Source organism: Heterodontus francisci, chromosome 6 (assembly GCF_036365525.1).
Source record: "Heterodontus francisci isolate sHetFra1 chromosome 6, sHetFra1.hap1, whole genome shotgun sequence".
NCBI lineage: Eukaryota > Metazoa > Chordata > Chondrichthyes > Heterodontiformes > Heterodontidae > Heterodontus > Heterodontus francisci.
Window position 1 is genome coordinate 111,074,900 of NC_090376.1, and position 27,764 is coordinate 111,102,663.

Sequence of the window (27,764 nt, forward strand, 5' to 3'; positions counted from 1 at the left end):
GAATCTACTGTTTTTTGTGGGCGAGAGTGCAACACTTTTACCATTCTTTGCATGAAGAAGTGTTTCCTACGTTTTCTCCTGAATGGCTTGCCTCTGATTTTAAAGTGTTGTCGCCTTGTCCTGGACTTCCCCATCAGCTGAAAAATGTTTTCCTCTATCTACCCTATTAAATCCTTTCAAAATCTGAAAATTCTCAATCAAATCACCACCTAACCTTTTATATTCCAGGGAATACAAGCCAAATTTATGTAATCTTTCCTTGTAGTCTAATCCTTACAGTCCTGGTAGCATTCTAGTAAATCTGCACTGCACTCCTTCTAAGTCCTATATATTTTCTCTATGGTGTGGTGTCCAGAATTATACACTGTGCACCAAATGTGGTCTAACTGGGGCTTTGTGAACTGTAGAAAAATGTCCTCCCCTTTATATTCTAGCCTTTTACTTAAAAAGGCTAATTATTAACCTTGTCACATGCTGCTCCTTCCATAGCAATGCATTCCCACCACATAAGCACCAAGCAGTCTGCCTCCTTCCCATTAATGTTCTGTAGTATTGTCATAGAGAGATACAGCACTGAAACAGGGCCTTCAGCCCACCAAGTCTGTGCTGACCAACAACCACCCACTTAGACTAATCCTACATTAATCCCATATTTCGTATCACATCCCCACCATTCTCCTACCACCTACCTACACTAGGGGCAATTTACAATGGCCAAATTACCTAACAACTTGCAAGTCTTTGGCAGTGGGAGGAAACCGGAGCACCTGGCAGAAACCCACACAGTCACAGGGAGAACTTGCAAACTCCGCACAGGCAGTACCCAGAACTGAACCCAGGTCGCTGGAGCTGTGAGGCTGTGGTGCTAAGCACTGCACCACTCATTGTGCAGCCCACTGTGCTGTCATTGAAGAATTGCCCACCATCAACATCCTATTGGTATCTATTGACCAAAACTGAACTGGACCAGCCACATAAATGCTCTGGCCATTAGAGCATGTCAAAGGCTGGGTATTTTCCAGAGCTTGGCACAGCTCTTGACTCCCCAAAAGCTTCTTCGCCACCTAGCGGCCATAAGTTAGGAATGTAATGGATTACTTTCCATGTGCCTAGATGGGTGCAGCTGCAACAACTCTCAAGATACTTGACACCAGCCAGGACAAAGCAGCAGGTGCATAGGGTCACCATCATCTCCAACTTCCACTCCAAGTCATACAACATCCTGTCTGGGACGTACATCAGCATTCCTTCATCATCACTGGGTTAAAATCCTGGAACTCGCTACACTAGCAGCACTGTGCAAGTGCCCTAATCACATAGATTGCAAAAATTCAAGTTCAAGGACAAGGCACATCTAGCATCTTCTCAAGGGCAACTAAGGGAGGGCAATATATGCCACATACTAGCATTATTTAAAGTGTTTTGTGGTTTGCACTGTTATTTAAAGTTGCTGAATTCTACAAGGAGTGGGGTGGCACGTGGTGAATGTTGTACCTTTGGTTGGTATGCTGCCAGATTTAATATACCTAGTTAGTCTAGCATAAAGAGAATCCTTAGTCTTGAGTACTTAGAACATTAACCTTTATTACATTATAACTATGGACAGCTTCACACCAGTCTATGTTTTTCCTCTGAAGCCACACTGCATATAGCTTCAAGTCTCTCTCACATCTCATTTCTTACATCATCTTGGTAGGAGGTATTTTTTACACTTTCTCAACCTTAACCTTTTCAGACGCTTCTACTACATCTCCCCCAAGTCTTTATGCAAATATATGTATTTTTATATATTCACTTATTTATTTTGCATACTACCCCATCACTCCCAAGTCTCTGACATTGCAGATTCAATCTGTCAGGAGGCTTCACAACTCTCCCTGATTGTGCTGTTGTCGGATGCGGAAGATTGGTAGTCTTTCTCTAGACTCTTGTGTCTTGACTTGAATGGCCTTCATTGAGGTTTGTAGTATCCAGTGCTTTCTGAATTTCTGGTTTGTCCAAATGTATGACTGATTGACGTCATTGATGAATAGGAATAATATTCCTCCTGTTTCTTCTTATAGTACCTTCTGAAGTATGTATGAAATAAGACTGCTGTTGATTCTAATCTCTCTGGATGATACTCCTTCTCTGCTTTAGTCTTGTATCCGCACCTTTTGTCCTTCTGTCAACTTCAGTAGGTTCCTGGTACAGTATTTCCTATTATAATGATAGTCTTGTTGCTTTATGTAAGACTGTTCTCTGTCTTGGACTCTCTGATAATCCTGGACTTGCAGTCCTGGAAGAAACTTTTTGAATAGGATTGGAAATTGTGCTCTAAGCTATCTTCCAATCATCAGTTCTAATGGTACTAATCCACGTGGCAATGGAGTAGTTCTGTAGTTCAGGAGTGTCATTTGAAAATCTTGATTTTTCTTTAACAGTGCTTTGATTGTCCTGACTCCCCACTCAGCTTTTCCGTTAGATTGTGAATATCTAGGGGAACTTGTAAGATGTACAACTCCACAGTTTTCTGCAAAGTGCATGAACTAGTCATTTGCAAATTATGGTCCATTATCGGACACTATCTGGTCAGGCATACCATGTGTTACAAAGATTTCTTGTAACATTCGAATGACTGCTTCAGTTGTTGTTGTGTACAAATGTTTAACCTTGTTCCACCTTGAAAAATAGTTGATGACAATCAAGTAGGATTTTCCATTAAATATGAACAGACCCATCGCCAGACGCTTCCACGGTCTGGTTGGGAATTGGGTCAAGATAAGGGGTCTCCTCTGATCCTGTCTGTGCACTGCACAAACCTGGCACTTTGAAATCATTTCTTCTATATCTTTCAATATTCCCAGCTGCCACACAAATGCCCAAGCTTGTGTTCTATATTTAGTTATACCCATATGACCCTGGTGTATTTTCTTCAAGATTCTCGTCATACACCAGCAAATCATCAACTGTAGTAAGTTATCTTCTGTCTTCGAAGAAGAATTTCATCCTCTTACTGTTGGGATGCTGCTGCGGCCATCCTTGCTTGCAATATTGGCAGATACAGACCTTGCATCTGAGCATGACAAATTTCTTGGAGCTTTTTTGAACTTGCTGGCCATTGTGATGCAGTGACCTGAGAATATGACTCAATTTCATTAATGTTGGATGGTCGACAGTAGCTCTGGACAATGCGTCAGCTGCTGTTTGTTGCTTGCCCTGGACATGTACTGTTTTGCACATAAACCTCATTGGCCTCAACCAGTTACTTTTCATCAAGTAAGAAAACTAAGGGTTTGTGGTCTGTTTCTATGACAAACTTTAAACCGATGATATAGTCTGAAAAGTTCTCACAAGCCTCTATTACGGCATACCTCTTCTCAGTGTCAGACAATTCTTGTAATGCATAATAAACAGGTCTTCAACTTCCATCTGTCTGTTCTTGGAAAAGGACTTCCCCTATCCCTGTAGATGAGGCATCTGCTGCAATCATAGTTGGAAGTGAAGGTTTATAATGTGTGAGGACATCTGGCGAAATCAGCATCTCCTTGATCCTTTGAAATGCTTGTTCCTGATGTGCATCCCTTCACCATGCTTGAGCTTCCCAAGGAATCTCAATTGCTAAGGAATCATTGAAGATCTTGGACAGAAGTAGGAAGTGAGAATTCACTAATGACTCTTGTCTTTTGCAGGTCTGCCATGATGGCGATGCTGCTGACAATGTGTCTTAAAAATGAATGGATGATTTTAAAAACTGACACTTCTCAATAAGTGTTTGGCCTTCATCTTGTAAGCTATCCAAAACTGTTCTCACCCTCAGGTCGTGTTCTGAAAAGGACTCACCATGAACTAAGATGTCATCCATATGCCATATTACACCTCTAAGACCCTGTAGAATGTTTGACATAGTTCTTTGGAATATTTATAGTGCTGATGTTATACCAAATGGTAGATGATTGAAATAAAATCTTCTAAACGGAGTAATGATGGTTGTCAATAACCTTGACTTTTTATCCAATGGAACTTACCAAAAGCTACTATTCGCATCAAGCTTCGTGAAGACGGTACTTTTGGATAACATTGTCAAGCTTTTGTCCACTGAGGGCATCGGATGAACTTATCTTGCCACAGCCTTATTAAGTTGTGTAAGGTCTACACAAATACGAAGGGTACCATTAGGTTTAGGAACTGGAACCATTCCCAAACACCACTCTGTAGGTTCAGTGACAGGAGAAATGATTCCCATCCTGATCATATCTTCTAGTTGATGTTGGACTTGCTCCATTAGTGGATGTGGTATCTTCCTAGGCATGAAAAGACATACCGGTTTAGCATCTTTTTGCAAAGTAATACTATATTCAGTCTTCAGTCTCCCTAGTCCAGTAAACAATTTCAGGAATTCTTTTTGGAAGTGACTCCAACTTCTTCCACTTTCCTTATAAGATGAAGGTCAATACAAGCTCTTCTTCTTAAGAGAGAAAATTCCTGATTCCTTAGAATGTTACAGTGTTTACAATATCTGCTTTCCCTTGTACTGTAGCTTCCCCTTTACTTCCAGTTCAACCCCTCCTGGGCCCTGGAACTGAGTTTCTGTTGCTTGCAGGCAATGTGTTGATAACCATGGCTCATTGTCTGATAAGACCATTACATTTGCTCCAGTGTCCAGTTTAAAATTAGTGATATGTCCATTGACATATATATCTGCAGACCAAAATACCTGATTAGGATCATTGATCTCACCAAGGAAGTTTTTTGATTTCTCTCCTGATGGAGGCTGTTTAACTTTATTAACCACTCTATGCTTGAATGCTTTTTCTTTCAAACTTGTGGAAGTAGAGATTTTACTTTGGCACGTTTTCCCAAAATGCCCTAATTTCTTACAGTGGAAGCATTCTGCTTTGTTTGCAGAATACTGTTCACACCTGTAGGTCTTTTTGGTGCCACAGCACTGGCAGGGTTTCATGGCATCATGCACTCCCACCCCCACCCCCCAGTATACCTTCTTTTCTGGTGCGTCTTTTGTAGCCCTGTGCTTAAGGAATTGTACAGTTGCTGGAGGTTTCCTGAACCAAGGTCTTTCTTCACCTCTCAGGATTGCTCGGTTGTTCTTCCAGACCTCTGTTTGTCTCACCAGCTGAATTGCTTTGTCCAGGGTGAGGTCTTCTACAGACTGCAATAAATCTCATAGGGATTCATCAGCAATACCTACTACAATGCAGTTTCTTATTAATACAGATTTTAGGTCTCCATATTCACATCCTTCAACAAGTCTGTAAAGGTCATTTAAAAAGCATCGACTGTTTCAACTGGTTTTTGGACCCTTCTGTTAAACCTTGCCCTTTCTAGAATCTTGTTGCTGCGTAGGTTGAAATAACTATCAAAGGCTTTTGAAACTTCATTAAATTTGGCTGATGTCTCATGAATGCCTTGCCTTGCAATAACATTGTTTACTATTGCCCCAGTGGAATACAGTGTTAACTTGCTCTGCTTCAGACTGGCTGTATAATTTGGAAGCAATTCTGTATCTCAAAAATCTTTTTCACCAGAGTGACCAATTTTGGGTTTGATTTGGTCCTTCCATATGTCCAAATCTCTGTAGAATTGTGAATTTATGATCCATAGCTTCTATTTGGTTTACTTTCACTTTTGAATTTTTCCCTGCACTATCAGAAGTTTCCCGTGCTTTTCAGCACTGCACCGAGGTCCTGCTATGGCCATCGTTTCTATCTGTGAAATCTCACCGCTAGGCTTCGGAATTATTTCCTCCTTGTTTTACATGCAGTTTTGTAGCACTACTGCAATCCTCCTTTAGCTCCCTTCTCTTGGAGTTTCTAATATTTGCAGCCTCATTTTTTTTTCCTTTTGCCCACTCTGGTCACCATGTGTAATGGCGCCGACCTCGGATCCGTCCTTGCTAAGGACTTTCGCTTTTCCCAGTGCTGCCTGCCTAGTATAGTTAGGAACAAATTTTACCCACTTTCAGCGTTGCTCACCAGATCCCCAATCGTTGCTTGGTTCTCCAACTCTAAATCTGCGATCGTTGGACCGGATTTCTACAAGCCGATTCCCCGTCTCTCTGTGTCTCCTTGTCCACAGACAGGCTCTGAAATTTTTCCACAGCCTCTTCTCAAGTTCTGCAGTTTTGACACTTTTTTTTACAGGTCAGCCCTGTTCCAAGTATTTTTTCAAATTCTTCTTCTGGGATTTGTTCACGATCTCACCGCTGATCACCATATTGTATGTTTGGTTGGCATGCTGCCACCTTAATATGACTAGTTAGTCTAGCTTAGAGAGATTCCTTAGTCTTGAGTACTTAGAAAATTAACTTCTATTACATTTTAATTATGTGCAGCTTCACACCAGTCTGTGTGACTCCTCTAAAGCCATGCTGCATCTCTCTTCAAATCTCTCTTACATGTGATCTCTTACATCAACATGATAGGAGGTATTCTTTACACTTTCTGAGCATTAAGCCTTTCAGACCCTTACACTATGGTGAAGGGCTTGGTTCTGACTTCAATTTTTCTACTCCGATCACTTGATCCCAGAAAAGGGTGGCAATTGTTTCTATTCCCCTCGACCTGCATCCTGACAGGGAAAATGAGCAAAGGCAACACTGAGGAGGACAGGCTGCTCAAAAAGGGAGGAGAAGGTGGAGAAGAAAAGCTCTCGGCAGGAGGCTATGTTGGCCCAGGGTCTTCAGGGAGTAATTCTTCTACCTCAACCTCAGTAAGGAACAGCACCTAAAATGCCTCTGCTTCATGATGTTCACTGAAACCTGCCACCTGTTGCTGCCTGAACTTCTGCCTCAGAGCAGGATGAAGATGGCATTGCCAGTGGCTGTGAAGCTGATCACAGCCATGAAATTTTATACCGTAGGCTCCTTCCAGGCTGAAACAGGTGATATTTGTAACATCTCCCAGTTTGCCATAACTGGTACATCAGGGAGATTATTGAGTCTCTATAGTCCAAAGGAACTGAATACATCTCATTCTGTCTTGCCAGGGAGAAGTAGGTAGTGCGTGAATGTAGCTTTGCCAGGACAGCAGGCCTCCCCCGTCGTACACTGTGCCATTGATTGCACAAATGTTGCTTTGGGGGCACCATATGTAAATTCTAAGATGTACCTCAATCAGAAAGGATTCCACTTCCTCAATGTCCAGCTGGCATGTGACCATACTCAGCACATCTTGCAGGTTGCAGTCATGTTGCCTTCTTCCATTGTACTGTCTGCATTTGAACCACCATGAGAAACCAGAGGGTGGCTATTGGGTAACAAGGAATATCTGCTGACCATTTGGCTCATGACTATAATGTGCAACTCACACACATGTGGCCGGCATGAATGTAACAAAAGCCATGCTGTCACATAAAATGGCATTAAGCAGACCATTGGGGTGCTTAAGCAAAACTTCCATTGCCTGGACAGCATTGGGTAGTAAAACAAACATCAGACACTCACTCTTGGCTGCAGAGGATGTTTCCTATCCCCTTATTATAGAATCCCCTATCACTGCCATATTTCTATTCTGCTATTTCCTCCCCTTGGACAGCCTTCTTCACCATGGTGCCTTGGTCTGCATTGTGACTGTCCTCCCTGCAGTCCTTGTCCTTGTCCCTGTCCTTGTCCAGAAGGTCATGAGTGCAGTGTACCTGTTGGACAGGACAAGCATCTGTGGGACCTGCTTCCCAAATGAAGTCCCTACTACGCAGCTCCCTGATCGTCATGTCTTCCCTTTCCTGAACCTATGCTTACTTCTGGGGTAGGACTGTGTTCTGGATAAAACTATTTTGTAATTCCTCCCCCTCCCTTATGTTATGTCTCTAACCATCCTCGGGCTGGATTTTATGGAACCCCTGATGTCGGAGCTCGTGATGGGAGTGCGGAAAATGCCTCTGAGAGAGGCCCGCCATGGGCCTTGATACCAGGAAGGCCAGGCCTGATATTGATGGCGGCGGAGAGGCCTCATGGCAGCCACCCCCTCCCTCCCACCCCCGCCACTTGGCGACAGGACCAAAATTTAAATATATTAATTTAGTAAAATTAATGAATTAATTACTTACGCGCTCCCGCCATCCGTTCCAGTGCTATATTGAAGCCGGCAGCCAGCAATCCCGTGCCATCAGATCTCTGTCCGGTGATGTAAGGCGGAACACTACTGGGGTGGGGGCAGCAGTTTCTCAGCATGGGAGGAGGGAGCAGGGTAAAACCTAATTTCATTGGTCTGAGGGTGATGGACAGGCATAAAGTTTAAAGTTGATGGGCTTTGGTTGGGAGCACGCATTAAGTGTTTTGTGGGAGGGAGAGGGCAGGTAATGAATTTTATGGTTATGGGGAGGGGAGTTGGTGGGAGAGGGTCAGATTAACTTTATTTAATTTTTTTATCGTCATTGTGCTTTAAATTTTTAAATTACATGGAATGACTGGAAGGTGTTTAAAAATGGCATCCGTGCTTGCGCAGTAGCTCCTGATGCCATTGCTGGGAATGGACCGCACCCCCCCCGCCCCCCCACCTCCATTTCATTAATGGGGGTGCGGTCCACCCTCTTGGCAACAGACATGTAAAATTCAGTTGTCCAGTTCAATGATTTTGAGCTACTGAAGGCAGAGAAATTTCCTACAGATGTGGGAATCTGGGACAATCTCAATGTCGACAAATTCCCACGTACTACGGTCCCAATACATAGGGCTGGATTTTAGCAGCCCCCAACGTTGGGGGTTGTGGCAGGGGGCCTGGAAAATGCCTCCTAGAGAGGCCTGCCACGGGCTTCGATACCGAGAATGCCCTGCCCCATAATACTGGCGGCAGTGAGGCCTTGTGGCGGCTCCCCTGCCACTCGGCAATGAAAACCTAATTAAAATATGTTAATTTATTACAATAAAGGAAGTAATACTTACCTCGTCGCGTTGGCCATCCTACTCCAATATTCCGGTCGGTTGCCGGAACTCCCGCGCCTTCTGAGGCGGAACACTGGTGGGGAGGGCTGAGGAGTTACGTTTTCAGGGGAGCGGGGAAAACTCTTGCAATTAGTGGAGGGGTTGGTGGGAAGGGGTTGAAGGTGAAAGTGAATAAAGTTTTGGGTGAGAGAGGGCAATCAATAAAGTCTTTAGTCATTGGTGGGAGGTGGGAGAGGGGCTTGAATCATTTATTACATTTTGTAAATTACAGTTTTAGTGACTGTTCCCTTAAACATGTAAATTAACCGTAAGGGCTGGAAGTCCTTTAAAATGGCATCGCGCCTGTGCAGTGGTGCCGGATGCTGTTGCCGGGGACGGAGCACCTGCCCCCTCCACGTCAGCAAGGGCAGGCATTCCGCCCCCTCCACGTAAATCAGCCGCTGCGCTAAATATCATGGTGGCTCCGTGGAGAGAATCCCGCGCAAGCGCCCTGCCGCTTTTGAAGGCGGGGTGCATGTGCAGGATTCGCTCCACGGAGCCACCGCAATATTGGCGATCTTGGTGGCAAGCTGGAAAAATTATGACAATAACCTGCCCTGCCATCTCTAGTTCTTTTTATTTATTTGTTTATGGATAGGCTGAATTAAAATTAAATAAACTTGATTTGTTAAAAAAAGCAAATTGTTTCCTGCTTACTGAACTAAGAGCAAAAAAATATATATTACTCATGAACATATCACTGAACTGCTGTCATGTGACATCACTGGCTCCAGGAGTTGTTTACCCTGGTCGAATGGATGCAAGTGGAAATTCTCACACTTTTTGAAACCCTGGGCTGAATTTTACAAGGGGAGTCAGGACTCCAAACATCAGGGTAAAAAGCAGGTCCCGAGCCTACACGTGCTGGCAATGGGACCTGCTTGGCAATTTTGCCACTGGCAACGTCCTAATTGGCTGCCTGTGGGCCGGTCACCTGATTTAAGGACAAGGGACAGGCTCCTGATGCTGCCTCAATTAGAGGGTTGGCACTCTGAAAACTCATCAGCCCACTGGGAGAGGTAGTCACTGCTGAGGAATGCAAGACACCTGAGACCTGTAGGAGGTAATTAAACAAAATAAATTAAATAAAAATCAAAGGCCCAGTGTCAGAGGGGAAACTTTTCTGGGGAAATTGTTGGGGCTGCAGGACCTGCCTTTCCTGCCCATGGGCCCCGTCTTTGTTCCCTTACAGCTACTTCCCCCCTGCCCCCTGCAGCTGAGAGTCTGCCTCCATTTAGCTGGTGGCCTCCCAACCCAGCAGTGGTTCACCCCATCAACACCAATGGCACCATAAAATGCCCCCGAATTGGGCCTTTAATTATGGAAATTGACTGCCTGCCTTCTTGGCGGGACCGCATCGTGGAGCCAATCGACATGGCTCCTAGCGATTTCACTGGCCCCGCCCAGTTTCTAGCCCTTCTCCCGGGGCTGGTAAAATCCTGGCCCCTGTGTTGTTACCTTAGGTCCATATCTTTGGTCCTAACCTTATTTAAGTCTATATTTATTCATAGTTAGCTACAGTTTATTCTGTTTACCATTATTTTTGTTTGCTTTTTTTTATTTACTAACTTGCGCAAAGTGCTAAAATACAGAATTTTAAAAAAATATTTACTGCCTCAAGCTTCCACAAACCACTACAAGTATTAAAGGCAAAAGAATCACCTCCTTCCCACTCTGCACTGAATTCCCACCCTCACCAAATTCTAAATGTCCCACTCTGTTCATGATCCACTCAATTAACATTGTGATCTGTGGTTGCATTCAGGAGACCTATGATGCTGAACTATGATTATTGTTGTTTTGCACTGACTGATTACTTTATCCTCACTGAGTTGTCATGTGGAAAGTATAATGGTCCCGTGTGTTCACTGAATGATTTATTTAGCGTGAATAATTCCTCCATTAAAGGCCCAAATACACAATGTGAGGAATCTGCCCCCTGGTTTCCCAGAAACAAGGATACTGTTAGCTGTGACATGAATCAAGTCAGCCAGAATGGCATTGGAAGTCTAATGAAGTACGAAATAAAAAATGCGATTGTCTTTGTAGGATAGTCATGCTGTTGACTGCAGATTAGAACAAATAAATTGTAGCTGCATTTGTAAGAAGAAAACAATTCATTCGGAGACATCTTTAAATTTCCTGATCACTTCATATGACAAAATATTTGAATTTCTTATGCAGGGAAACTGGCTTGAATGCAAATGTTTGGATGTAGAAAGGTCTTGCATATATTTGAAAGAGTATTAGAAAATAGATTAGAAAAACTATGGAGTGGAAATTTGTTTCCGGTGGTGGCACAAAACTGACGATATCAGATTGGCCATCCATTATGCGCAGCACTGGATGTTCAGTTCCATTGCAGTCATGAGAATTAAATATCAGATGCTGTGTATAACAGGCAGCCGGTCCAATACCGTCCTTTCTGCACCACTGCTTGAGATGAATTTCTGCTGCTATGTCAATTAAATTATTATCTGGTCCACTTTCACAATATTTAACCGTTATTTAAATCCGTCTTCACAACCTGACTTTTAAAAATTATTAAACTGCATAAAAAGGAACATAAGGAACCCACGAGTCTGATTTCTCATCTTGATTAATGCAGAATTTAAATACAGAAATTTGCATGAATGGATTAAAGTGACATTGACACATATCTATACATAAAATTTGAAATACTTACAGGAAATGGATCTTTGTTTGTATGTACATTGAATATACTTTGACTTGATTAACTCTTAATATGCCATTATTTCGAATTGGGAGCAGCTTCTTTGTAATAAAAATTCTGTTAGGAAGCTATGTGCATATAAAAAGAATCATGCCTATTTGCTGGAAGAGATTTAATAAATGGTGTACAATTTCCTGGAAAGTTTTGGTGTAACTAGAACATAAGAGTGAAGTTACACCATTTTAACTGTGGAAATCTGCATGTAATTGATTTACTCCAAAACATTGCTATATGAAAATTTCCCTGATTATTTGGATTGCTCCTGAGTTACCGCTGCCAAAACCCCACTAATGCATTAACAAAGCTCTGTCCCATACAAAAGACAATAGAACACGAGTCTACTGATTTTGCACTAGTTCTAAACATGTGTATATTTATACCCAAAAGTTTAGGCACAGCACTATTTCTTTTTCTGAGCTGCAAAATTCTTCTCTGTAGTGCTGCTGGTTCCTGTGCGATGGAAGCTTGGGCTTGAAAAATGGACGCTGGCATGTGTGTGTCAGAAGGATGCAGAGTGGGTAGTGTTTTTAATGTAGTGTAAGATGGAGTCAGAGAAGTTATGTGACCTCACATCAACTCTGCTTAAAGACAAGACAGGAATCTTGATTACCAGGACAACAAGGTTGTCCACCACCTTTAACATTCATTCCCTGCACCACCGATGCACAGTGGCAGCAGTGTGTACCATCTACAAGACACACTGCAGCCAATTACCAAGGCTCCTCTAACAGCACCTTCCAAACCCGCAACCTCTACCACCTAGAAGGTCAAGGGCAGCAGATATATGGGAACACCACCACCTGCAAGTTCCTCTCCAAGCCACACACCATCCTGTCACTGGGTCAAAATCCTGGAACTCCCTTCCAAACAGCACTGTTGGTGTACCTACACTCCAAGGACTTCAGTGGTTCAAGAAAGCAGCTCATCACCACTTTCTCAAGGGCAATTTGGAATGGGCAATAAATGCTGCTCTAGCCAGCGATGCTCACATCCCATTAACGAATAAAAAAATAAAAGAACCCAAATTAAAGACCCTTTTGAAAAGCAAAAGGCAAGGTTGTAACTCCTGAAGAACAATGGATTTCATTCTCCCAGACTTTCAGATCGTAAACCAGTGGCTCTGAAAATGTAAATGCGAATTGCAGTTACTAACACATGGAAACAAAGGAAAGCCTGGGTGGATGTGCTGTCGCCAGACTTGAGGGCTCTACATAATGTGAAAAAAAACAAATGGCTGTAGACCTTCTGATTCTGGATAAATTCTATAGACTTTGAGAAATCTGCAGGCTGTAAGGAAGACAACAACTGGTGGTCACAGCCTCAAGGGAGAGAGAGAGTGGGAACACCTGCTCTCAGAGCACTGATACAGTGAAAGGATGCAAAATTTTGAATCTGATTTGAAAGTTGAGATTTGCAGAAAAAGAAAAGACCAACAGGTTCACCAGAAATCACCTTACTCACAGAAGTTCAGGTTGAAAGTGCTCAGGAAGTGAGCAAAGAGGACGTTGACTTTGAGAAGTTCTGGGAAATCCAACCCATTGCAACTGGGAGGAGTTTGGGACTTTTAGCTGCAAAGATTTTTCTTCAAGGAGGACTGTGTAACATATAAGTGCAGTGTGAGCTTTTCAAGTGCTTTAATGAGTGAAGAAAATACCCTTTTCTGTTATTAGGAGTATTAGCTAGTGACAAAGTACTACTTAGTGAATGGTGATTTTTAGTTCATTTGTTATAATAAAGGTCTTAAAATGTGAAATATTGTCATGTAATTTGTTAAATTGGTCTGGGGAATTCACATCATGGCTGGTATTTTACGTTGAGCAGTGGACCCACCCACCAGCTTAAAAGTAGGGGGAAATCCCACCCCACCCAGCCTGAAAGCCATGCTGCAAGTTTGTATGGCTCGGGCCCTTAATTGGCCTCAGTCAGGACTTCTGCCCCTCTGAGGCAGGAAATCCTGCCTCCAAGAGCTGCCAGCCGATCAGAGGGCAGGCAGCTTTTCACTGGGAGCAGTGGCCACTGCTGGGCGAGAAGAGGGCGATTGATGTTGCCCTTCAAAAACATAAGTGTGGTTCGGGCCTTGTCGTGGACAATTGGCTGAGCCCCGGCAAGGGGGTGGGGGGTTGGAGTCTAGGGTAGGGGGTGTGATTTTATCGGGTGGCCTGTGCTGCTGCGAGGGCCCTCCATGGGGCATAGGGTGTCCGATCAGGAGGGCCCCCTTCCCACAAGCCTGCAAGGAGTCCGCCAGTTATTATTTTAGGGCCTCAATTGGCCTGCGGAGGGTGGGCCGTTTACCACCTCCCCCACTGATGGTAAAATAGCAGCGGGGGCGGGTAGGTGATGGGGACAGTGCCCCTCCCCCTGCCTGTGCCTCCCCCCACCCCGCCTCCCACTCGATTTTACGTGCTCCCAGCCTGCTCCTGGTGGGGCAGGGGTAAAATTCCAGCTTTTGTGTTTTAATGTTAACGATCTCACTGAAGTTGTAACAGTAGATTGTGACATCAAACATTGTCTCACACTGATTTGTGCCAACCTGCCACTTTGGACCTCGCAGAAATTATTAACACACTGTCTGAAACACTCCCAGCTGAACATGTGTTCAGCTGCATGAGGGGCCCCACCACTTATCCACACATGGACAGCATGCATACGTTGAGAACCATGCTGCTACCTGGTACGTTGTGGAGGAAACCATTGACATCCTGAAACAATGGCTGGGATTTTTCTGGCCCCAGGCAACAGGCTGGGAGGCAGGTGAGCCAGTAAAATTCCAGGGAACCATGCCAGGACAGCTTCCTGATGCAGTCATGCCGGTGGGAAAGTTTCCCAGTGGCAGCTGAGTGCCTGAAAGACTGCCCACTGGAAAGAGGAGGGCAGCCATTGTGAATAAGTAACTGCTCAATTAAGAGCCATTTTCCTGGGCAAGTGGCGTTTTGGCAGTGGTGGAGCTGCCCTCCCCGCCATGTGGTGGCCTCCCAGCGGCTTCCCAGAGGACAGACAGGGTTTATCCTCAGATATTAGGCCCCATGAATTTTTTTTTTAACTGCTGTAGGCCCGAGATCTCCTGCATTCCTCAGCAGCGACCACCTCTCCATCTGGGACCTCTTTGCTCCAGACGGGTTCCGTGACTGCCTACACAGACACTAGTTCCCCCAAAATCTCATCCCCATATCACCAATGCTCTACAATTTCCCACTGTTCCATCCTTCTGCTATGGACCATCACAGTTTCCTCTTGGCCAAAATCCTGAAACAAGACACAACGGAAAAATCATTCCATAACAAATTTATCCAACAACACTTCTAACAACACTTCCACTTCCATTTCCTACATTACAACAGTGGCTACACTTCAAAAAATACTTCATTGGCTGTAAAGCACTTTGAGACATCCGGTGGTTCTGAAAAGTGCTACATAAATGCAAGTTCTTCTTTCATCATAATACATACAAAACTGAACTATTCGCCATTGTGCATTTCCTTAGTGCCAGTCTTTATGAGTGTCTTTGTCTGGCCTGGTTCTCCTATCCAGTGCTACCTTGGTGGCTTCAGAATGGCTGGTGAAAGGCTGCTGAGCTTCACTAGGGAGACACTTTGAACGGGTCTAGGTCTCGAGTGCCCGTCTTCGGACTGCACCACCTCAGCATGGGCAGCAGCAGTTTGGGCTGGCTTGCTGAAAGGCAAGGGAACTGGTAGAGTGGCTGTGGTGGGTGCAAAAATGCCATCCTGAGAGAGGACAGATTTGTGTACTACAGAGAAACTGGCACTCACTCGCAGCACAGATTACTGGAGTGCTGTGAGAGACTGCATGTCTCTTCGAGCATTGGTATCCACAGCCATGATGGCAGCAATCTGAGCCTGCATGACACCAAGCTGGGCTTGCATGGCAACAAACATGGATCGCATGACCTTAGTCTGAGATCCTTCCAGTGTGTTCTTTGACATTGACAGGCTCTCTGGCCGGCCTGCCAGTGCACCAAGCATGTCTGCATGCAACCCCATCAGCATTCTCCTGTACACCACCCCGCTGAAGTCCTCATCTGAGTCCTCTGCAGCAGAACCTCGCCCTCTGATGAGCTGGCACGTGCATTCTCCATTTCCCTTGGCTTAGCTGCAGCCCATTCGTGCCCTGTGACTCACCATGTGCTGATTAGGACTCTATACTACCTTCTAAGGTACATGAAGTGCCAGTATCTGAGATCATGGCTGTGATTGTCAACTCAAGTAATGGTGCTTCTTTACTAGAGATCTACTCTTGCTCATGTACATCCTAGTGAGGCAGCACTGGCCGCCCTGATGGCTGTTCTTGAGTATCTGAAAGTAGAAATTCAGAAGACGAGTCTTGGGGTGAGAGAAATGGTGGTGGGGTCCAGGGTCAAAACATTTGCAGCTTGCACTTCATCCAGATGGCAGAATGAGGCTGAAGTGGTAATTGAGAAGGTGCATAAGGGAGGAGCATACGATCATTTTGAATGTTCTCGGCAGTGCCAGATACAATGGCCTCAGTCAATACCAGCCCTATAATGTGGAACAGTGGTGCAGTGGTTAGCACTGCAGCCTCACAGCTCCAGCGACCCGGGTTCAATTCTGGGTACTGCCTGTGTGGAGTTTGCAAGTTCTCCCTGTGTCTGCGTGGGTTTCCTCTGGGTGCTCCGGTTTCCTCCCACAGCCAAAGACTTACAGGTTGATAGGTAAATTGGCCATTATAAATTGCCTTTAGTATAGGTAGGTAGGTGGTAGGGGAATATAGGGACAGGTAGGGATGTGGTAGGAATATAGGATTAGTATAAATGGGTGGTTGATGGTCAGCACAGACTTGGTGGGCCAAAGGGCCTGTTTCAGTGCTGTATCTCTAAATAAATAAAAAAAAAAACACCATCTCCTCCAAGGGACTCAGGAGATGCAGGTGTGCCTGACCCCTGTTGTGAGTGACCTTGTCCTGCAAGAGAGTGGGAAGGATGTCAGTGAGTGCGTTGTTTGGCTAATGTGCCTGTCATAGCTGAAGAGCTGGAAGTATATGGAAGCTGCAAGGTGTGAGGCTGGCAGCATTGCTAAGTGCGTGAGGGTAAGGAGGACCATTTGAATGTTCAGCATGCCTGCTGATTGGTGTGGCTGCTGGTGGTATGGCGGGCAGGAGATGTCATTGGAAGGTGCATTCACTGACCTTGACCACTCATGTGAGGTCACTAAACATTTGCGGCATTCCCGTCAGGTCCTCGGGGCTAGACTCCAGCAATTCATCTCCCTAGCCTCCTGCTCCCATTCCCTTCACAGAGTATGCCTTGAGGGCCTCCTGCCCTGCGCAACCTCCCCACTCCCCGCCCCAGATACATAGCCTCCCTCTCCTTTCGACCTCCTTGGTTAAGTCTTCCAGATCCACATCAGAGAACCTGGGAGCCCTCTCTGAGGCCTATTGCTCCATTGGTAGTCTTCTTCCTTCCCTCAAAGACCTTAACTAACAGTTTCACCAGCTGATGCAGCTTGAATGTCCTTTAACAACTGCTTGGCGCTGGGCTGCATGCATAATCACTGAGATGTCCAGGCAGCTTAAAGTTTGCATCCCAGTGCCCTCTAGCTACCCTAATCAAATTTTTAGTCTCTGCTGCTTTATCGTGATTTTTTTTCAGTTATGTACTTGTTTTTATTTCTCCTTACTGAGACCTGCATGGTGTTTTCCAGATCTTTGGGTGCTTTTTTCCAGCATCAGAGTCGGTCAGATTTAAAAAAAATGTGAACCAAGAATAATGATAACATTTTTGGATTTGCAATATGATGTCTATAAAAGATTAGGTACTCTGAATTCCCAGCAACGAGAAGTGGCATGGACCAAAAGTCAGGTGGTTCCCTTCCCTGGTTACGGTGTAACATTTGGTTAGGCCTGACAACAGATTACCTTGGTCTACGCTCTCTAACCTTGCAAGCATGTGTTGCATTGACACAAAAAGAGAGAACCATAACCTAATCATGAGAAGATTTTTTTTTCAAAAAGCAATGTGCAAAATATAACTTGTAGCAGTCTGTAGTGGTGCAAGGTTATTGTCATTATATGGAACAGCTTTGGTTTGGCTACATACTTGAAACAGCGAAGAACGAACAACGTGAAAATTGCAAATTTCATGAGTACAGCGCAAAACTTTGCCCATCATGGGTAATGCACCTGCAATTTGCCAATCAGTACTGGCATTAGGCAAGGTTCCTCACTACCAGTGCTTGTTTGGAAAATTTATGTGATAAGATCCTTTGGTAAATTATATTTGCTGTTTCCCTGTTTAAGAGTAGTGCTGTTCAACCATTCCAGTGAAAACCTGCTGTTTAATAGGGATTTTTAAATAAGGTTGGATATTTTTGAGCTTAATGGTGTACAGATTTAACAGTACACAGATTTATTTCAGCTAAAAGAAATTAGGACTGCTTCCCCATCTGAGAGCTCTGCACAAAAAGTCAGACTCTTTCAAGAAAGCACTGGTTGTGCAATTGTTTGCCCACTGCCTTAATTTAAAGAAATAGATGGAAAACTAAGGGTCACAAGCCTGTGATTTCCTGAAGAGTCCACTCTATCCGTGCTTCTCTAGGCCAGAAGTGCCTGATAGAAGAATTTGTTCCATTTTAAGAATTTACTCTGGTTAAGTTCTGCTTTCTTCCTCCCCTTCCTGACTTTGTTACAAAATCCAGGTGAAGCTGATTCCTCCTGCACCGAACGATGACCTGTCTACCTTGAGTGAACTAACAGATAGAAGTCTTCTCTACGAAATTCAGAAGCGGTTCAGCAACGATCAGATATATGTAAGTACATATGCATAAGCATGTATTTTACTTTCTGGATAAAGAAAGAGTTGCAATTATATAACGCCTTTCACAAACTCGGGACGTCCCAAAGTGCTTTACAGTCGATGAAGTACTTTTGAAGTGCAGTTAACTTTGTAATGTAGGAAATGTGGCAGCCAATTTGCAACAGTAAGCTTTCACAAATGTGATAATGACCAAATAATCTTTCTTTTTAGTGATGTTGTTTAAGGATTCCCTGGCCAAGTCACCAGGGATAAATGTCCTGCTCTTCTTTGAAATTGTGCCATGGAACCTTTAATGTCCCCTGAGAAAGCAAACAGGGCCTTGGTTTAACCCTTCACCCGAAAGATGGCACATCCAACAATGCAGCACTTCCTCAGTACACCACTGGAATGCCAACCTAGATTTTTGTGCACAAGTCTCTGGAGTGGAGCGTGAACCCAATACCTTTGACTCAGAAGGGAATATGTTACGAATTGAGCCGCAGCTGAAATTCAATAAAATATTGTAAAATAAAGCAAACAGCTTGAGAGCCATTTTCAAATTGTCGGGATACTTCAGAAAAGCATGCAGGCATCAGTTAATTTGCTTATTTCCCAGAATATTCAGTAAGACATTCAAATGTAGCATCTGAAGGAACATGAACCATTCACTCGACTGTTGCTAATGATAACAATGGTATTTTGTAGGCCTCCAAATGAAGAGAGAGAGAAATAGAGAGCAAATCTGTAGGGACATCACAGAGATATGCAAGAACTATAGAGTGGTAATATTGGGGACCCTTAATTACCAAAGTATCGATTGAGATAATTTTAGAGTAAAGGGGGAGGAATTTCTGAAATGTATTCAGGAGAACTTCCTTGACCAGTATGTTCTTGGCCAATGAGGAAGGAGGCATTGCTGGATCTCGTGCGAGGGAATGAGTTGGGCCAAGTGGACCAAGTATCTGTGGGGGAGCACTTGGGTAAGAGTGATCATTGTATCATAAGGTTTAAATTAGTAATGGAAACGATCAAGGAATAATCTAAAGTAGAACTTCTAAGTTGGAAGAGGGTTAATGTCAATGGGACGAGAGCGGACCTGCCAGGGTAAAATAGAACCAAAGATTGACAGGAAGAACTGTAACAGAACAATGGGTGATCCTGAAGGAAGAGATGTTTCAGATATAGGATAGGTACATTCCAACATGAGCAAAGATAAGGGAACCAAGGCCAGAACTCCTTAGATGATGAGGGAGATAGAGAACATGATGAAACAAAAAATGGCAGTGCGTGATGCATATCAGATGACTTCTTCAGGCAAGAACCAGGCCAAATATAATAAGTTCAGAGGGGAAGTGAAGAGGAAAATAAGACTGGCAAAGAGACAACATGAGAATAGAATGGCAGTTAACATGAAAGGGAACCCAAGCATCTTCTATCGGCATGTATATAGTCTTTGTCTTTTGGGCCTCCTTATCTCGAGAGACAATGGATACGCGCCTGGAGGTGGTCAGTGGTTTGTGAAGCAGCGCCTGGAGTGGCTATAAAGGCCAATTCTGGAGTGACAGGCTCTTCCACAGGTGCTGCAGAGAAATTTGTTTGTTGGGGCTGTTGCACAGTTGGCTCTCCCCTTGCGCCTCTGTCTTTTTTCCTGCCAACTACTAAGTCTCTTCGACTCGCCACAATTTAGCCCTGTCTTTATGGCTGCCCGCCAGCTCTGGCGAATGCTGGCAACTGACTCCCACGACTTGTGATCAATGTCACACGATTTCATGTCGCGTTTGCAGACGTCTTTATAACGGAGACATGGACGGCCGGTGGGTCTGATACCAGTGGCGAGCTCGCTGTACAATGTGTCTTTGGGGATCCTGCCATCTTCCATGCGGCTCACATGGCCAAGCCATCTCAAGCGCCGCTGACTCAGTAGTGTGTATAAGCTGGGGATGTTGGCCGCTTCAAGGACTTCTGTGTTGGAGATATAGTCCTGCCACCTGATGCCAAGTATTCTCCGAAGGCAGCGAAGATGGAATGAATTGAGACGTCGCTCTTGGCTGGCATACGTTGTCCAGGCCTCGCTGCCGTAGAGCAAGGTACTGAGGACACAGGCCTGATACACTCGGACTTTTGTGTTCCGTGTCAGTGCGCCATTTTCCCACACTCTCTTGGCCAGTCTGAACATAGCAGTGGAAGCCTTACCCATGCGCTTGTTGATTTCTGCATCTAGAGACAGGTTACTGGTGATAGTTGAGCCTAGGTAGGTGAACTCTTGAACCACTTCCAGAGCGTGGTCGCCAATATTGATGGATGGAGCATTTCTGACATCCTGCCCCATGATGTTCGTTTTCTTGAGGCTGATGGTTAGGCCAAATTCATTGCAGGCAGACGCAAACCTGTCGATGAGACTCTGCAGGCATTCTTCAGTGTGAGATGTTAAAGCAGCATCGTCAGCAAAGAGGAGTTCTCTGATGAGGACTTTCCGTACTTTGGACTTCGCTCTTAGACGGGCAAGGTTGAACAACCTGCCCCCTGATCTTGTGTGGAGGAAAATTCCTTCTTCAGAGGATTTGAACGCATGTGAAAGCAGCAGGGAGAAGAAAATCCCAAAAAGTGTGGGTGCGAGAACACAGCCCTGTTTCACACCACTCAGGATAGGAAAGGGCTCTGATGAGGAGCCACCATGTTGAATTGTGCCTTTCATATTGTCATGGAATGAGGTGATGATACTTAGTAGCTTTGGTGGACATCCGATCTTTTCTAGTAGTCTGAAGAGACCACGTCTGCTGACGAGGTCAAAGGCTTTGGTGAGATCAATGAAAGCAATGTAGAGGGGCATCTGTTGTTCACGGCATTTCTCCTGTATCTGACGAAGGGAGAACAGCATGTCAATAGTCGATCTCTCTGCACGAAAGCCACACTGTGCCTCAGGGTAGACGCGCTCGGCCAGCTTCTGGAGCCTGTTCAGAGCGACTCGAGCAAAGACTTTCCCCACTATGCTGAGCAGGGAGATTCCACGGTAGTTGTTGCAGTCACCGCGGTCACCTTTGTTTTTATAGAGGGTGATGATGTTGGCATCGCGCATGTCCTGGGGTACTGCTCCCTCGTCCCAGCACAGGCATAGCAGTTCATGTAGTGCTGAGAGTATAGCAGGCTTGGCACTCTTGATTATTTCAGGGGTAATGCTGTCCTTCCCAGGGGCTTTTCCGCTGGCTAGGGAATCAATGGCATCACTGAGTTCCGATTTGGTTGGCTGCATGTCCAGCTCATCCATGACTGGTAGAGGCTGGGCTGCATTGAGGGCAGTCTCAGTGACAGCATTCTCCCTGGAGTACAGTTCTAGGTAGTGCTCAACCCAGCGGTCCATCTGTTTGCGTTGGTCAGTGATTATGTCCCCCGATTTAGATTTGAGGGGGGTGATCTTCTTGATGGTTGGCCCAAGAGCTCTCTTCATGCCATCATACATTCCTCTGATGTTTCCGGTGTCTGAGGCCAGCTGAATATGACTGCATAGGTGTTGCCAGTAGTCGTTTGCGCAACGCCTAGCCTTAACGCCTAAGCAGATAGTAAGAGGTGGGGTGGGTCCTATTAGGAACAAAGAGGGTGATGTGTGCTTAGAGGCACAGGATAATACTAGAATACTTAATGAGTACTTTGTATTGGCATTTACTCAGGAAGAGGATGCTGACAAAATATCAGTGGCAGCGGAGATGATAGAGATAATGGATGGTGTGAAAATTGATAAGAAGCATGTACTGGAAAGGTTGGCTATGCTTTGAGTGGATAAGTTGCTTGTTCCAGATGGCTTGCACCCTGGATGCTAAAGAAAGTGGGAGTGAAGAAAACAGAACGGCTACCATAATCTTCCAATCTTCCCTAGATACTGGGGAGGTGCCAGAGGATTGGAGAGTGGCAAATGTGACACCTTTATTCAAGAAAGGGTCTAAGGACACTCCTAGGGCTGGATTTTGTGTAGAAGGCAGGGCTCTTGGCGCCTGGCAGAATATATAGACTTGGATATTGGAATACAGAGTCAAATTTCAAAATTTGCTGATGATACCAAACTTGGAGGTGTGGAAGAAAGTGAGGATGATACCAATCGACTGCAACAGGACATAGATAGACTAGTAGAATGGGCAAAAAAGTGGCAGATGGAATTTAATACAGAGAAGTGTGATGTGATGCATTTTGGCAGAAGGAATAGTAAGAGGCAATATAGACTTTTTGGCACAGTTCTAAAGAGTGTATAGGGGTGGAAAGACCTGGTGGTTCCTGTGCATAGATTGTTGAAGGTGGCAAGACATACTCAGAGAGTAGTTAGCAAAGCATAAGGGATTTTGGGCTTCATAAATAGAGGTATTGAGTGCAAAAGCAGGGAAGCTATGCTGAACTTTTATAAAGCTCTGGTTAGGCCACAACTAGTGTACTGTGTCCAGTTCTGGTCACCATACTTTACGAAGGATATAACGGTCCTTGATAGAGTGCAGCGGACATTTACCAGAATAGTTCCAGGGATGAGGAAGTTTAGCTGCAAGGTTAGGTTGGAGAATGGTGGTTGTTCTCATTGGAACAAAGGAGATTGAGATGAGATTTGATGGAGGTGTAGAATTTATGACAGGTTTAGATAAGGTAGACAAAGAAAAGCTTTTCCCATTAGCTGATGGTAAACTCGGGGATACAGAGTTAAGACTTTGGGGAAGAGAAGTAGGGAAACGTGAGGAAGAGCTTTGTTTTAATGCAGCGAGTGATAATGACCTGGAACTCGCTGCCTACGAGAGTGGCAGAAGCAGAGACAATAAATGATTTGAAAAGGAAATTGTGTGGGCACCTGAGGGAAATAAACTTGCAGAACTACAGGGATAAAGCAGGGGAATGGGACTAATTGGATTGATGTACAAAGACTGACATGGACTTGATGGTCTGAATGGCCTTCTTCTGCACCCTAATGACTCTATGACTAATGAGCTCAACAACATATGCCTGACACAGTGAAAGGCAGAAATTGAAAACAAAAGCGAAAATGGACAGAAGATTAAGGCCTTCACCACTGTTGAGAATCTAGAGCAGACAAGCTCAGCCAACAATCATAAGGCCACATATGGCCCCCAAACCTTAGAAATCCAACCCTTAAAGTCCAGGTGCTTATAATAAGAAGTTGTAATAAAATGAAATACAATGGTCCATCTAGTTCACCTTCTCCCATCCTGTTAGTCACATGATACATGACAATGGCGTTGTTAATTAATTATAGCAATTAATCTCTATCAATTAGTCCACAACAGACCAAGATATGAAGCAAAGAAACCTCCAGTGGTGTAGAGCTTTCAAAACCTTATGTCCAAAGTCACCTGTTCCTTTCAAGCATGCTGCACTTACTGCATCATGTCTCAAATGACTCATATGTGCTTTTTCCCAAAATATAATTTGTCGAAATAAATCTATCTCTTTGACTCTGAATGCATCCACTTCCCCCATAATATTTGATACTTGCTGGTTTGTTCAATTTGAATTCTGAGTCTGGTTGGCATGGCAAAGAGTGCATTTAGCACTTTTGCCTCTTTGTAAATTATACATTGGAACTCCAAGATCTGTTAAAACTCATATCTTGGGATGGATACAAATGAATGAGAACAAGGATTCAAACTTTATAGGTACTCCTTGGTATCCACCTTGCAACTCACAGATACAAGAGATACTTGTACACCCTTGCTCCGATTCCATAATAACTTATTGAAGGAGAATTTAGATAAATGGAAATGATACAATTTTCCGGCCGTTGATTCAGCATTTGGTCCAATATCAGTTCCTTTCTAAACTACTCCTTCAAGGGAGGAAACAATATTTTGTTGCCTATAGTATCCAGCCTGGTCATCACTCTGACCATTATCTGGAACCACCGACAGAACCCAGTGGTGGATGTATCACACACTCACTCCACAAAGTTCTGTTCACTTACTTCCTCATGGAGAATCGCATTCATTTACACTAGCTACAATTTTGTGATCGTCTGTTTTTGTGACAGAACATTAAACAGTCAATTAACAATTTAGATTTAAATTTCACTTTTCTCACTATAATTAAATTGATACGATTGATGATACGCATTTTAGGAATACGAGGGTTATAAAATTTCCCTGCTACATACTGAAAAAGTAAATTAAATCTATAAAATGCTAATTTTTAGATGATTTCCGGGATTTACATTCCTACCAGCTGACCTTAGCAGTTGAATTTTCCCAGCACTGGTAGCGGCCTTGGAGGTGGGGTAAATGCTTTGGGACAGCTCCCTAATGCATTCCCGCCATCAGGGATCTTTCCCAGGGGTGGGCTGGGAAGCTAATCATCTTCCTGCTCCGTGGAGGTGGACAGCCAATTAACATTATTAAGGCCCCAACTAGAGGTGATTTTGTGGCCTTACTGGCATTTTGTTGGCGGTGGAGCAGTGCCCTGCCGTATAGATAGTCCATGAGCTCAATGGAGGCATCCTCCCTGTAGCGGGGGGTGGAGTGGGAGCGGCGGGGGGTTGAGAGGCCAACAGAGCCTTTGGCTCCATGCCTCTATTCTGCTTGAGTTTTCCTTCCACTCCCAAGAGCCTACCGACTTCTGCCTTGCTAATATTTTCTTCTATTCGTGCCTCCAAGCTCACCTCCCTGTTGTGGTACCTTTGTGGTTCCTGACCTGCCTTAGCAGCACCCACCTCTCCCAGTGTGGCTGCCGAGGCTCCGGATCTGCCGGCCTTCTTACTGGGTGTGCAACATCGGGAACCTGCTCACTGTCCTTAATAGGACGGTCAACATGGAGGTGGCCAACTTAGGACGCCGCCTCCCGGAAGAATGCTGAGCCAGTCTTGCTGCCAGCCAGTGTGGACTCAGGACCCCCATTTGGTCCCAATGTGGGGTCTCGAAGCTCACAGGAAAATCCAGCCCGAGATTTCAGAAGCTCAAGTCATTTGAAGAAACTGATATTTTAGCTGAGTGTATCAAGGACATTTTCCTTGTTCAAGTTTAATTCTACACTTCTTTTTGTTTACAATAGTACAAGTTTACAAAGGGGTGGCACAGTGGCGCAATGGTTAGCACCGCAGCCTCACAGTTCCAGGAACCCGGGTTCGATTCTGGGTACTGCCTGTGCGGAGTTTGCAAGTTCGCCCTGTGACCGTGTGGGTTTTCGCTGGGTGTTCCGGTTTCCTCCCACCGCCAAAGACTTGCAGGTGATAGGTAAATTGGCTGTTGTAAATTGCCCCTAGTGTAGGTAGGTGGTAGGGAATATGGGATTACTGTAGGGTTAGTATAAATGGGTGGTTGTTGGTCAGCACAGACTCGGTGGGCCGAAGGGCCTGTTTCAGTGCTGTATCTCAAAATAAATAAATAAAATGTTTGCATTTGCAGGTGAAATGCAGCATAATAAATGATTGCAATCACATTTTGATTTTTGAAAGCATTGGATTTCATTTAAAACATCAACGCACTTTGAATTTGAAAAATAATATATTCTAGATGAAATGATTGAAGGCAGTAAATATAGTGTAGCATAGGCAGCAAGTATCTGCCCCTCTCCAATATGCAGGAAACAATGCCAAAATGATATTGTTCTTCCATCCTGCTATTCCTTGGATGGTGATTCAGATAACAGGAACTGAAGAGGAGAGTTGGTGAGTTTGAGCTCCCAAAGGGAAGTGGAGATCATTTATAGACAGATAATTACAGGCTACACACCCATAATCTGCTGAGATGCACTTCTGGTGAAGGTTGCTCTCCACTGAAACTGCTGGATTCTGGAATCACCCCTTATGTTCACTTTCCAAACCATCCTCCAAAGGGCATACAAGAGAGGAGAGGCAAAATAAAAGAGAAAAGAAAGACAGTCCTGCATTTATATGACACCTTTCATAACTTCAGGACAAGACAATGTTGTAGTGGTAATGTCGCTGGATGAATAATCCAGAGATGCAGGCTTATGTCCTGAGTACATGGGTTCAAATCCCACCATAGTCCCTGGTGGAATTTAAATTCAATTAATTAATTTTTAAAAATCTGAAATTGAAAGCTACTCTCAGTAATGGTGCTATGAAACTATCATCAATTGTCTTAAAAACCCATCTGATTCATTAATGTCCTTTAGGGAAGGAAATCTGCTGTCCTTACCTGGTCTGGCCTACATGTGACTCCAGACCCACAGCAATGTGGTTGACTATTAACTGCTCTCTGAAATGGCTTAGCAAGCCACTCAGTTCAAGGGTAATTAGGGATGGGCAACAAATGCTGGCCTTGCCAGCGATGCCCACATCTGATGAAAGAATACAAAAAAGGATATGCCAAAGCTTTTTGTCACTAAGTACTTTTGAAGTGTAAAATATGCTGTAATGTCGGAAATGGAGTAGCTTGTTGCACACCACAAGGTCCCATAAAAAGCAACATAGTAATGACCGTATCATCTGTTTTAGTGATGTTATTTGAGGGATAAATATTGACCAGTAGAACTCCCATGCTCTGCTTCAAGTAGTGTTGAGTAATTCAAAGACAATGGGTGAGATTTTAACTCATTCAAAACCCACCCACTTGCAAAGAGTTAAAATTGGGCCCAATAATTTCACCAGCGCTAACATTAAAGGCTAAACAGCTGGTACTTGTATGTCCCAGACAGAGAAAGAGATTTCAAAGTTATGCACCACTGTCCCCTGTTTAGTATGTACTTTTCCCCCTCTCCTGTAGGCCATTTAGAGGCAAATTTGGAAATGGGGGACTGAAGGGACGAACACCCAATCCAGTGATTCTGGTGGTGTGCAGGATTAAGAACAGGAGTAGGCCATTCAGCCCCTTGAGTCTGCTCTGCCATTCAATTAGATCATGGCTGATCTGTATCTTAACTCCATTTACATGCCTTGGTTCCTGAACATTTAATAGTCTTGCCTAACAAAAATCTATCAATTTCAGTTTAGAAATTTCAATTGTCCTACCCTCCACAATTTTTGGAGCTGGGAGGTTCCAGATTTCCACTATTCTTTGTATAAAGAAGTGCTTCCTGACATTACCCCTGAATGGTCTAGCTCTAATTTAAACATTATGATTCACCTATCAAAAGAAAAAGTTTTTCTCCCTCTACCCCATCAACTCCTTTAAACATCTTAAACATCTCAATCAGATCACTCCTTAATTTTCTATATTCAAGGAAATACAAACCTAGTCTATGCAACCTGTCCTCATAATTTAAACATTAACCCTGGTATTGTTCTGGTGTGCATCTTGACTGATCATGGACATGTAGGTTGTAAATATCTGTCCATTAAATGAGTAGACTCCCCTTTGGGAACACTGGCTCATGGACATACCTCTTCAGTTACTGTTATCAGAATCAGC

General features: G+C 44.2%; 1 protein-coding gene across 4 annotated transcripts in view; it reads left to right on the plus strand.

Moving 5' to 3' along the window:
• myo16 (myosin XVI) overlaps positions 1-27,764 on the plus strand; it is an 878,535-nt gene that overhangs the window by 419,227 nt on the left and 431,544 nt on the right. For all 4 annotated transcript variants that reach the window (XM_068034136.1, XM_068034135.1, XM_068034137.1 and 1 more), the window contains one exon: positions 18,320-18,430. In XM_068034136.1, the coding sequence (XP_067890237.1) occupies positions 18,320-18,430 (111 nt within the window). The remainder of the gene's footprint in view (positions 1-18,319; positions 18,431-27,764) is intronic.